The following is a 13416-nucleotide window of genomic DNA, read 5'->3' on the forward strand; positions in this document are numbered from 1 at the left end:
TCAATGAAAGACTGAAATGGTGCTTCATAATGGATAGATCAGGCGACCAAACCCGAATACACTATTCAATCCTTACCTCACGAAAAGAGTTCCTCCTGTGACGCGATAGGAAGTACACAGCACCACCTATGAAGTATTCTTGCCAAAAAGCCAAAGTTAATCTGATGAAGCCTGCAGAGCTCACAATCGGTTTACAGGAAATACAGGAGAGAGAAGAACAAGTTTTAAAAACCTAAAAACACTATAAAGGTGAAATCATAAAAATGCAGAATGTGGGAAATTCTATAGAGCAAATGACCAGTTTCCTCAACAAATAAATTGAGAGAGGGAGAGCATATAGATTAGAAAGATTTAAGAAACATCAACCAAAACCAAATGCAATGCAATGTGTGGACCTTGCTGATACTGATTTGAACATATCGACAGAAGAGTAGCCCCCACTCGTCGCAACTAGAGAAAGCCCATGCACAGCAACAAAGACCCAATGCAGTCAAAAACAAATAAATAAATAAAATAAATTTTAAAAATATATATTAGTAGGCAATGTATAATAGCACCTAAGAACAAATTCTGAATCCAGGCAGCCCAGTTCAGATCCTAACTCCATCACTAACTGTGTAAACTTGGGCAAATTATTAATCTCTCAATGCCTCAGTCTCCTTATCTGTAAAATGGGGATAATCTATCAGATGATTACGCTATCTGATAGAGCTGCTACAAGATAAAAATGTAACATGTGAGGCCCTTAGAACAATCCTCAGCACATGTTAAGCTCTATATAAATATTTGCTGTTATGATGATGCTTATCAGACAATTTTTATTGTTACTTCTCAGGGCAAGGACCATTGTACGTTATTCAGCTTTGCATCCCCAGCTCTTAGCATAACACCTGGCATAAATGAATAGTCAGTTGCCTGTTTTTCCCATCTCTAACCTCCCCAGCCTCCCCACTCAACCTCACCTTTCTACAGTGCTGTCAAAATAATCTCCCTTACATAGCTATGACACTTTTTCTCCCTTTGCTAAAGCTTCCACTTATTCTCTGCCCCCTGCAAATTCCTAAGCCAGCATAATTTACCCCAAATTCTTTTTCGAGTTAAAGTGCTCTATATTCCCCTTCATACCAAACAGTGGTGTTTGGGGTATCTTTCCATCAGTCTATACCCATATTTGTATCTGAGCACCTGCAAATCTATGCAGTCTAGAGCAGTGTTCAAGAGAATGGGCTCTGGGACTTCCCTGGTGGTGCAGCAGTTAAGAATCCACCTGCCAATGCAGGGGACACGGGTTTGAGCCCTGGTCTGGGGAGATCCCACATGCCACGGAACAACTAAGCCCATGTGCCACAACTACTGAGCCTGCGCTCTAGAGCCCACGAGCCACAACTACTGAGCCCACGTGCTGCAATTACTGAAGCCCGTGCCCCTAAAGCCCGTGCTCTGCAACAAGAGAAGCCACCACAGTAAGAAGCCTGTGCACCACAACAAAGAGTAGCCCCCACTCAACGCAACTAGAGAAAGCCCGCGCACAGCAGCTCGCAGCAAAGAAGACCCAACGCAGCCAAAAATAAATAAATAAAGTAAATAAATTTATTTTAAAAAAAGAGAGAGAGAATGAGCTCCGAAGGCAGACTGTCTGACTTTGGATCCTGATTCCAGCACTAATTAACAGTGTAACTGTGGACAAGTCCCTTCACCTCTCCAAATCTGTTTCCTTGTCTATAAAATGGAGGCAATAATAGTTCCTACTTCCAACCGAGGTGTTTAACATTTGGTCTGGTATCTGGCACACAGTTAACAAATAAATTTTAGCTGTTATTAGAAAACCTTCCTGCCAGTATATCCTTATTTCCCCAACTCTGCGATCCTCTGGGTTCCCCCGCTACCCACAGAAGCTGGTAGTAGGGAAATGGAAGCTGCAAAGGGCGATGGTCATGAAATCAGGCAACACTGCTGTCCTCTTTACAAAAGCACAATGACGATGAGACTGGAGAACTATAAGTCAGGACTATAAATATACTGATAGTTTTGGGTGTAACATATCTGCTGTGCAAAACAAAATACTGTACTCCATTCAAAGGGTGGTTACCCTTGAGTCTGTGACCTCTGAAATTAGATGCACCGCTTGGTCTGTTCCTGCATTTTTCATGGCAGAGGGTTCATTGCTTTCATCTGATTCATGACCTTAAAAAGCCTTAACTAAGAGAGTGAAGAACCCTTGACCTCTCAGTACAATGTTCTCTGAGGAGAAAAAATTCATGTGGGCATCCAGCACCCCCCTGGGGAAGTTAGTCAGAATTCCAATGTTCACTGACTGCAGAACTTTGGGGATGCAAAGGCATTAGCAACTCTTTGGAAGGAGATAAAGTACACTCGGGAAACCTAGGAACACTACGGGCACTTTAGCTTAACGTGGTACAGCTACTGAGGTTTGGCGGCCTCCATCAATGAGGAATGTGAGCCCGTGTTTGCAGGTTTCTTGTGAGTATCTTCATGCGTGTTGGCTGGTGAGGGCTGGGGGGAATGGTTCAACTTGTTTTTCATCAAAAGGGGATAATGTGAGCTTACAGCGAACTTCCATCACTACTACCTATAATTTTCTAGTTATTTTATCATCCATTGAATCTTTTCTTCCTGCAGCTCTGACGACCGAAGGCAAAACTGAAACACGGAAGGAGAAAGCAAAAGCAAAGAAAGCTCCAGAAGGAGGCGAGCACCCGGTCTTTCGTCCTGCGGTCCCTTTAAGAGAAGAACCTCTTGGGACCGGCAGTCCCAACCGACCCCAGTTTTAACCGAAACCTAACCCGGACTTCCCCCTCTTGACTCAAATAAGACCAACTTTGGATTTTCCCTCCCCTATTGACCAATCAGATTCTGTTACCAGGCAGACTTTAGCTGCCGCCGGTGCGAGCCCGGCGCCTCCTGTCTCCGGGTGGCAGCAACAACCAATGGTAGAACAGGCCGTCCTAGTATCTAGGCAGATCGGGGCTGTTCCAGCCATTCAGAAAAAAGAAAATAAAGCAACGCACGAGCCCGCTGGGCCAGGACCGTGGGGCTGGGCTGGAGTGAAGGTGGCTGCGAGGTAGTTTCTCTTTCTCCCTTACCTTTATTGTTGCTTGTGTTGGAAGGCGACTATTCAAAGGTAGGGAGGGCGCAATATGAGTTGGGAGGAGAGCAGAAAAAGATTTTGGCTGTATTTTCAACTGCTTCTTCACCCATGTGCACGTGCCCCGAATCTGGGACCCCATTCCCCCAACCGGGTTTCCTACGCCCAGCCCAGGAGTTCCGCTACCCTGAACCCCTCACTTTGCAGCAACGCGGGATTGAATGGAGGGGGAAGGGAGGGAGGTGGGGGCGCGCATCAGGATGGGATGTTGAGGGAGATGACGTAGGGGCCGGCGACGTGGGGAGGGGGAGCTGCGGGGGAAGCCGTGGCGAGATTAAGTAATGAGAACTTGGGCCCAGTTTTTTCCAAGCCTGGAAGGGCAGAAAATGTTCGTATCCTTTCTGACCTCCCAGGCAAATTCAGTGGTGAGGAGCATATTAGAGAATTAAACAACTTTGTCTTGTGGTTGTTATTGTTGTTTTTGAGGGGAAGGAGGGCAGTATGGGGTCAGAGGCAGAAATGAAATTTTCTTTCTAACGTGGATTCCCAATCGCCCCTATCTCTTCCTTTACAGTTTTCCACATTTAGGAGACTGCAGAAAGGTGAGGCAGATAGAATGGAGATGGCAAAGATCTCTGGGTATATATGGCCCTGGAGAAGTAATGGAATAATTTCTAATTTTTGGAGAAGGCGAGTTTTAGAAAAAGACCACTGGGGAAATTTGGAGGCTTTCTTTCTATTTTTCTATCTTTCTGGGTAGAGAGCTGAGGAGTGCCCTGGGGCCTTGGGGCGGGGTGGGGGGGGAGTTAAATCTTCTTGTCCTGTCTTCTCCCAACTCCAGCCCTCATGCCGGGATGGCAGAAGATGAACCTGATGCTAAGAGCCCAAAGACTGGGGGAAGGGCCCCCTCAGGTAGTGCTGAGGCAGGGGAACCCACCACCCTCCTTCAGAGGCTCCGAGGTACCATTTCGTAAGTACTCATCACCACCTCTAAACCTCGTTCCGGACCTGGGGATAGATCCCTGTAACACTTCACTTCCTCTGTAGATGATCTCCCCCTCCCAAGCAAGTGCATCTGACCAGGGGAGATTCTTCAACATGGTAGCAGTTCTTGAGCACCTGCTAGGCTTTTCAGACCTCTTTCTCTCCCTGGCAGTCAGACATAGGGATGGGGAAAAATCTTGTGTATGACCTCCAGCTTTCTCCTCTTCTCCACAGCAAGGCCGTGCAGAACAAAGTAGAGGGAATCCTGGTGAGTATTCTGGGGAAGAGGGCAACAGGGAGACAGAATTGGTGGGAGATGAGGATGGTGAGGATATGGGTAAGAAAGGTTTATGCGAGTCAGTGTTGTCTACCCTGTCAGAAGATAATTGGCCTTGCAACTTGCTATCACTTTGACCTGGAGCATCTCACTTCATCTCTGTGACCTCTTGTGTAGAAGCCAATAGAAATAAAATCAGAGGTGGTCCCCTCCGCTCCCCTTCTCACCTTGGTAGCCCCTAAGGGCTCCTCAGGGAACAGTGAACGCACAGCCTCAAATCATTTCTAAGGTCCTTTGTCAGCCTGCCAGTCACTACGTCAGCTGAACTTTTTAGTGAGGATCAGAGGGTCCTACCTTGGGTCCTTCTTGGCCTTATTATTTCGCCTGTCTCTGTTCCTCCCTACCTCAGCAAGATGTACAGAAATTCTCAGACAACGACAAGCTGTATCTCTACCTTCAGCTCCCCTCAGGGCCCAGTACTGGAGACAAAAGGTAGGTTTGGTGCTAGAATTGTAGATATCAGAGGTTCTGATTCTTTTTTTTTTTTTTTTTTTTTGCGGTACGCGAGCCTCTCACTGTTGTGGCCTCTCCCGTGGCGGAGCACAGGCTCCGGAAGCGCAGGCTCAGCGGCCATGGCTCACGGGCCTAGCCGCTCCGCGGCATGTGGGATCTTCCTGGACCGGGGCACGAACCCGTGTCCCCTGCATCGGCAGGCGGACTCCCAACCACTGCGCCACCAGCGAAGCCCAGAGGTTCTGATTCTTAAAGAAAGGCTCCCTAAAAATAGGCAGGGTGAATAGGAATCCTCATAACAGTATCCTTAGTGGGGAAGAAAAGTCCCTGACCTGCCTTGGTTTACCAGGGAAAGGTGGATTCTGGATGAACTGATTCAGTCCAGCACTACTGAGGTGATAATCTGGATAGAACCAGGGCAACTGTTGGGATGTTAGTAATACTTGTCTCTTTTACTTCTCTTGCAGCTCAGAGCCAAGTACACTCAGCAATGAGGAGTACATGTATGCTTATAGGTGGATCCGCAACCACCTAGAAGAGCATACTGACACCTGCCTGCCAAAACAAAGTGTTTATGATGCCTATCGGTGGGTGGATGGGGGCTGGGTGGGATGGTGGGCACAGGACTACCCCCTCATCCCTGGAGAGCTCCCTGCCTTGATAGAGCCTGACTTCTTAAAGGGTTTCCCAACCTTCATCCCCAGGGACCCTCTGAACCCACTCCCAAACCTCCCTCTCTGAGTATCTTCCCACTCTGTCCCCCACGCACTCAGGAAGTACTGTGAGAGTCTTGCCTGTTGCCGCCCACTCAGCACAGCCAACTTTGGCAAAATCATCAGAGAGATCTTCCCTGACATCAAAGCCCGAAGGCTTGGTGGCCGGGGCCAGTCCAAGTATCCTTGACTGGAGAGGTTGTGCTAGAGGACCTGGGGAGGAAAACTTAGTATGTGAAGGGACAGGACTGGAAACAGCCCAACCTTTCTAAGGGGCTTGGAGACCCCCATGTGTTGGTTGCCCCTTAACTTAAACGTCAGATATTGCTACAGTGGCATACGAAGGAAGACCTTGGTGTCTATGCCGCCCTTGCCCGGACTTGACCTAAAGGGCTCTGAGAGTGTAAGTAACAACCCTCCGACTGCACTCTTCTCTCCAAGGTAGAAGTCAGAGGACTTTGGGAGATGTTTTGAGGCCTGACACAGCCTAGGTCATTCTGCACACAGTTTCTGGGTATATAGGACATGCCCTTCTGCCTACCCTACGGCTGAGGCAGAGGAGGGAGAGAATTTGTGGGTTTCTGGGATGGGTTGATAGAGGCTACTCCCATCCCTAGTCTGGTCTTACTTATGGTCAACACTGTGTCTGAGAGGGGTGGAGGGTCCTTTGTTCAGAGTGTGATTGGGCGTGTCCTCCCCCCCTGCAGCCAGAAATGGGCCCAGAAGTAACCCCAGCACCTCGGGATGAACTGGTTGAAGCAGCCTGTGCCCTGACCTGTGACTGGGCAGAGCGAATCCTGAAACGGTCCTTCAGTTCCATCGTTGAGGTCGCCCGCTTCCTGCTACAGCAGCATCTCATCTCTGCCCGATCTGCACACGCCAATGTGCTCAAGGCTATGGGGCTTGCTGGTGAGTGGACCCCCTCTTATGTTCTGAGAAACCCTCAGCCACTTTCAACCTCAAAGGCCCTCCCACATCCTAGGATAGAGACACCTTGGATTTGCCTTCTATTCCTAGAGAGTCTTCTAGCACATACCTTAGACCACCTTCTTTCCCCTGCCTCTACCAGTCAGTCAATCAGAATCGCCTCCCTCCTCCATTCTGTTTCCTCCTCACCTTGTTACCTTTTCTGGCACCTCTGCAGAAGAGGATGAACACGCCCCTCGGGAACGGTCATCTAAATCCAAGAATGGTGTAGAGAATCTGGAGGGCGGAGCCCATAAGAGACCAGAGAGACAGGCCCAGGTGAGGAAGTTGATGCCCTTGACCTGGCTCCCCTGGGTTGGGGGTTTAGTATATCCTTCACCCAGTGGGTCCAGTACTTTTTCACCTCCTGTGTCTGTATTTCCTCCGCTGTCCAGTCTTCCCACTTTTTGTGTTCTTCTCTTTACTTTTTAGCCTCCTAAGGAGCTGGACCCCCGGGCTGGGGCTGGCCCCCCAGCACGCGGAGAGCGAAAGAAGAGTGTAGTGGAGAGCCCAGCGCCAGCAGCCAATAACCCACAGGTTAATGCCCTAGTGGCCCGGCTGCCTCTGCTTCTCCCTCGGGCCCCTCGCTCGCTTATTCCACCAATCCGAGTCTCTCCACCCGTCCTGGCCCCCAAGCTTTCTTCAAGCACTCTGAAAATGGCTACACTGCCTCTGCCCCCTAGAGCTGGGGGACCCCAAGCAGCTGTGCCCATCATTAACATGATCTTACCAACTGTTCCTGCTTTGCCCGGACCTGGACCTGGGCCTGGGCCTGGGCCAGGGCCAGCTCCGCCTGGGGGGCTCACTCAGCCGAGGGGCACAGAGAACAGGGAAGCGGGCATAGGGGGTGACCCGGGGCCCCATGACAGGGGTGTGAAGAGGACAGCTGAAGTACCTGTGAGTGAGGCCAGTGGGCAGGACCCACCAGCTAAAGCAACAAAGCAGGATATAGAGGCTACAGGAAGTGACGCCAAAAGAAAACGGGGGCGCCCTCGAAAACAATCAGGTGGAAGTAGGGAAAGGAATTCTACCCCCGACAAGTCAGCAGCTGCTGTGGACTCTGCCCAGCCCTCAAGGCTACCGCTGGAGACGTGGGCCTCTGGAGGGGAAGGCAACTCAGCTGGAGGGTCAGAGAGGCCAGGGCCAATGGGAGAGGCTGAGAAGGAGACGCTTGCCCAAGGTCAGGCGGATGGCGCTGTTTCCAGAGGAGGAAGGGGCCCCAGTTCCCGGCATGCCAAAGAAGCAGAAGATAAAATTCCTCCTGTCACCCCGAAAGTGAGTGTCATCAAGGGCAGTAGAAGCCAAAAGGAGGCTCTTCATTTGGTCAAGGGAGAGGTAGACACTGCAGCACAGGGTAATAAAGACTTAAAGGGGCATGTGCTTCAAAGCTCCTTACCCCATGAGTGAAAAGACCCCAAAGCAACACCCCCATGATAGGTATGTGGGGAAGAGTGCTATGTTAACTCTACCTGTCTGCCTAGTAGAGGCCCTTCTTTGCACTTGCTTCTCACTTGGCTCTTCATTCTCTTCTGTATAGACAGCTGAGGCACCCTGTCTTGCATAGTGCCTGGTTCTTGCCTCTTACCTTTCTAGCTCAATACCCTTGGCTTTAGAGTCACTAATAAATCTGTACTGACCATCTTACCTGGATCCCTGTGCTATCCTGTGGAAATATAGGGATGGAGTATGATGAATGTATAGTTGAGGCATCTTTCCATTTTAAATCATAGAAAACCTAACTCAAACTGGCTTAAAAATAAAAATTTATTGGCTCATGTGACTGGAAAGTCCAGAGGTAGTGCTGGCTCCAGGTAAAGCTGATCCAGTGGCTCAGTATGTCTCTAAATACGTGATTGATTTTCTTACCCTACTGTTCTACCTTCTGTAGGATCAAGCCTGGTCCACCTCATGGCTGCCAGCACTCCTAGGATTACATGTTTTCCTCATTTATGTCCAGCCAGAAAGAGAGGGCATCTTTGTGCCAGGAATTGTAGCAAAAGCCCTAAGATTCACTCTGGTTAGGCCAGCCTGGGTCACATGCCTGCCCCTAACCAATCACTGTGGCCAGGAGTTTGGTAAATGCTAGTTTGCTTATTTATTCTACATCATGGACTGTACCTTTTGAAAAATGGGCAGGATCAGCCTCCTTAGAATCACATAGATCCCTAAATGGAAACTGGGAGTGGGGAGTTCCTGGAGAGACAGCTGACACCTAGCCACTGCTATGAAGTACCTGTGGTTTTAGCTTGCTAGGCTGAGACCAGCTATACCTGCTTCTTCTTTTCCAAATAGTCTTGCATTTTCCTTACTGCAGCTATAATCTCTTTCCTCTTGTTCCAGTCTCAGAAGGAATGAGAGGGAAATCATTCTTCTTTAGGGACTATCTCTTTAGTCTCGTTTAGATGACAGTCCCCTTTCTTTACATCTCAGAGATGGATATCCTTCCTTTTCCTGTTTCCGAATTTTAGGTTTCTCCTCATTCCTGCTTCCCTGTCCCCCACCCTACTGCTTCTTTCACCATGTAGAGTGAAAGATTTACTCCCTAGTCGTTTTATTAAATTCATTCTGTATCCACCAGGTGTCAGTCTCTTGTCATGTACGTGTCAGGACTTAGCCAGGATTGTGGGGCTTAGGCTATGTGTATGGAAGGGGGTAGCTGCACATATCAGGGAGCATCAGTAGGAAGGGAATCCAGGTATGTATTTGGAAAAAGCAGTAAACCAGCTGATATTACTTGAGGACCTACTGTGTCTTCTGCATAGGGTAGCTTCTGGCAGGGATTCTCAGTTTTCTTTCAGGGAGCCTTCATTCATTTGTTCATTTATTTCCAGCATTGCAGATTTTCAAAAATTATAATATGTAATGTTTGATATCTATAAAGAATATATTTAAAATGGATAAATTATGAAGCATAATAATTAAATGACCCATCACCCAATTTGTACATTAAAACATTAGAAATACCATTGAATTTCTTGTGTTCTTCCCCTGTCCTATCCTTCTGCTTCTCCCTAGAGGTAACCACTATCCTTAATTTCGTGTTTATTAATTACCTGCCATATATATATATATATATATATATATATATATAGCTTTCCATATATGTATATATTCTTTAAAAATGTATTGTTCAGTTTTGCTTTTTAGCTTTACAAAATTTTATTCCCTAATACTCCCCTGTGGTTTGCTTGTTTTTTTCACTTAACATTATTTCTAAGATTCATCCATGTTGTTGTAGATAGCTATTATTTGTTCATTTTTATCCATATAATATTTCAAGTGTATAAACCACAATTTACCCATCCACCTATCAGTGGACATTTGGGTTGTTCCCAGTTTTTTGCTGTTACAAATGATGCTGCTACTAACATTCTTGTACAGGTTAGTGCCTTTGTCTTTATTTTTATTTATTTATTTATTTTTGGGCCATGTTGGGTCTTCATTGCTGCGTGCAGGCTTCCTCTAGTTGTGGTGAGCAGGGGCTACTCTTCGTTGCAGTGCACGGGCTTCTCATTGCGGTGGCGCTGAGGAGCATGGGCTCTAGGCACGTGGGCTTCAGTAGTTGTGGCACACGGCCTCAGTAGTTGTGGCTCACGGGCTCTAGAGCACAGTCTCAGTAGTTGTGGTGCACGGGCTTAGTTGCTCCGCGGCAAGTGGGATCTTCCTGGACCAGGGGTCAAACCTGTGTCCCCTGCATTGGCAGGCAGATTCTTAACCACTGTGCCACCAGGGAAGTCCCAGTGCCTTTTAGTAAGATTTCTAAGATGGTTCCTTTGGTCTGTACACCCTCTGAGTTGGAGACTGTTCCCTCTTGTCTCATTCTCTAAAAGGGTTTACATCAGATTGAAATGAACTGTCCCTTGAAATTTTGATAAAACTTACTTGGTAAGCCCTCTGAACCTGGCATTTCTTTGTGGGAAATATTTTAACTATTGATTTAATTTCTTTAATAATTATAGGCTATTTGGGCTTTCTATTTCTTCTTGAGTCAATTTAGGTAAAATGTTTTTCTAGAATTTTGAGCATTTTATGTCATTTTTTTAAAATGAAATTTATTCCATGTTCCTTTTTGCCTCTGCTCCCTGGGTAGTTGTGTCCTCCTTTTCATTTCTTCTGTTTACTTGCACCTTCCTTTTTCCCCCCTTGACCAACTACACCAGACATTTATTTTACTTGTCTGATTTTAGCTGCCACTTTGGGCTTTGTTGATCCTCTGCCTTATATATTTGTTTTCCACTTCATTAATTATGAATATTATCTATAGTATTTCCTTCTGCTTTCTTTAGATTTAATTTTAGGTTCTTTTACAACATCTTAATTTTAATCTTAATCTAATTAATTTTCAAGCTGTCTTTTTTCTATTATAAATTTTAAAAGACCCACTTCCCTATATTCTCCAAATTTTTGTTTAAAGTATTTAAATTATTACTTAGTTCTAAGAATATTTAAATTACCTTTATGACTTTTTTGATTCATGATTTAGAAAAGTTTTATAAATTTCCAAAATCTGGATATTTAAAATTTTATCTTTTTGATACTGATTTTCAGTTTAATCACTTGTGCTTAGAAAATGTGGTCTCTATGATACCAATTCTTTGAAGTTTGTTGGGAGTGTTATTTTATATTCTGTAACTTATCTTGGATATCTAAATCTGTTGTTTTGTTTTCTGCTGACTCCTGCCCATGGCAGCTTATTTCCTTGTATATTTTGTATTTTAGTATTTTGAGCTCCTATTTTCAGTTCTTAATCTTAGATTAAGATTCCTTAATCTAAGGGAATCCAGTAGGCCTAAATTGGGTGTACTTTCCTCCAGAGAGGATATGCATTTGTTTCTGCCAGGAGACAAAGGGTGCTCCTTACCTGGGACTGTGTTAGCCCCTTCAAGAGTCCCAATTTGGGCTTCTCTGGTGGTGCAGTGGTTAAGAATTTGCCTGCCAATGCAGGGGACACGGGTTCGAGCCCTGGTCTGGGAAGATCCCACATGCTGCGGAACAGCTAAGCCCGCGAGCCACAACTACTGAGCCCGTGTGCCACAGCTACTGAAGCCCGCGCGCCTAGAGCCCGAGCTCCGCAACAAGAGAAGCCACTGCTATAAGAAGCCTGCACACCACAACGAAGAGTAGCCCCTACTTGCCGCAACTACAGAAAGCCCACACGCAGCAACGGAAACCCAATGCAGCCAAAAATAAATAAAATAAAATAAAATCTATCTTTAAAAAAGAAAAAAGGGTCCCCATTTAATTCAGGAGTCCCAGGTTTTCTCCCCTGCTTTGGCCAGGTCCAGGGCTTAGCCTCTGTTCACAATAATGATACTGGCATTTGTCCCCAGGGCAAGCCAGCTTCTCCTACTGCACGTTACTCATCCTTCATAAGGTTTCAGCTCAAAGTTATTTTTCCTTCCTCTAGTGATCTCTTCTACTTTCTGATGAGGCCAGCGATGTGCTAAACATTATGTTTGCTGGAATTTATCCAGGATCCAGTTGTATTCTAATGAGAGAGCCCTTTTTCTTCTCCGTGCTGCCAGAAGTAGGAGTCCATTACTGTGGTTTTGACATTTCCCTTCTTGTTTTTTAAGACCTAGGCACTTGTTGAAAGCTAGTTGACTTAGGCACTGTCTTCAAGTCAATAGTGATCATAGCACAGTGTGAGTTACGTTAGCAGTAAGCACAGAGAGCTGTGGGAGCCCAGAGGAATAGCATATAGATCAGAAATGACTTCCTAGTAAAGATGGGTAGGACAAGTCTAATTCATAAAGCAAGGACAGAACAACAGAAGACATGGTAAAAAGAACTAAATCATGATACTCATTCTGCTGCATAAGAGGTGTAAATTCAAAGAGATTGAGTAATTTGGGAAGGCTTCATGGAAGAGGTAGGCTTGAGTTAAGCCTTTAAGGTAAGTAGAGCTTAAATAGACAAAAAAGAGGAGGGCATTCCAGGAAAAGCACGGGTTTGGGGATAAGGGACGTGAGCAAAGACATGGCAGTACAACCCAGTAAAGACACCTGGCAGAAGGGAGGTGTGTGAACAAGAGTGAGAAACTGGAAGAAGAACACACAACCATTGAATGAATGGTTGAAAGTTACCCGTTGATTGAATGAATGAATGAATGAAAGGTATGAAGTTTGCATTAGAGGATGGAGGAACTGAAGTCAAATAGAACCAGCCAGGCAGCTGTTGCCATTATCCACATGGGTGGAGATGAGGGACTGGACCAGGCTGCTGACATGTTAGAGATCATAGGCATATGGAAAAATAAACCACTGGTGCTAGAATAGATAGAAGCATCCAAGGAAATATTGCCCTTACCATGACTGGGTTTGGGGATGTATCCATTCACTTTGGGAGTCAAGACCACTGGGTGATTTTGAGATTTACATGAATATTAGGGGGCTTTTAAGTAGCCTATTTTAAATCTTTACCCTATTTTAAAAATCTAACATGAAACAAGTTAATCTTCTGTAGTTCAGGCAATCTTCAGTTTATTAGATGAAGTGCTAAACTAAGGTTTTGGGGACTGCCTACTGCTTCCTCCCTACCATTCCCTATTCTCTCCCCAATACCCTGTTCCCCACTCCCATTGTTGTCTTTTTTCATTTTAGTCGTATCGTAAATTGTTAGAGGTAATTTATAATTTACTAAAATTTGAAATAATCTTTTGCTATTGAACCAAGTCAAACTCAATATGTTTAGTCTATGGCCTCAAATAAATGAATTTATTGTTTATTTTTGTGGGTAGCAATCAATTTTCTTAATAAAATCAAAGCAAATACCACATGCTAAACGGAGGAATTAATGTCATTATATATTTGTCTAAGTATTTTGTCTCATGTTGTGGTTCATCAGTAGGCCTAAGT

General features: G+C 45.7%; 1 protein-coding gene across 5 annotated transcripts; it reads left to right on the forward strand.

The window, feature by feature from the left end:
* Nucleotides 1–2661: 2661 nt before the first annotated feature.
* RFX5 (regulatory factor X5) lies at nt 2662–13319 on the forward strand. Of its 5 annotated transcripts, none has more exons than XM_029230205.1 (12): nt 3015–3082; nt 3681–3708; nt 3948–4076; nt 4325–4358; nt 4777–4859; nt 5348–5467; nt 5654–5773; nt 5915–5996; nt 6301–6502; nt 6738–6838; nt 6992–7834; nt 11374–13319. In XM_029230205.1, the coding sequence occupies exons 3-12, from the start codon at nt 3961–3963 to the stop codon at nt 11557–11559; spliced, it is 1887 nt and encodes a 628-aa protein (XP_029086038.1). In that variant the 5' UTR covers nt 3015–3082; nt 3681–3708; nt 3948–3960; the 3' UTR covers nt 11560–13319. The 5 variants fall into 5 exon arrangements, with proteins under 5 accessions (XP_029086035.1, XP_029086036.1, XP_029086038.1 ...); XM_029230204.1 differs by having other exon boundaries at nt 3021–3142; XM_029230202.1 differs by lacking the exon at nt 3681–3708 and having other exon boundaries at nt 2662–3082.
* Nucleotides 13320–13416: the final 97 nt, after the last annotated feature.

This window comes from Monodon monoceros, unplaced genomic scaffold (genome assembly GCF_005190385.1).
Source record: "Monodon monoceros isolate NGI ecotype Baffin Bay Population unplaced genomic scaffold, NGI_Narwhal_1 Super_Scaffold_18, whole genome shotgun sequence".
NCBI classification, from domain to species: Eukaryota; Metazoa; Chordata; class Mammalia; order Artiodactyla; family Monodontidae; genus Monodon; species Monodon monoceros.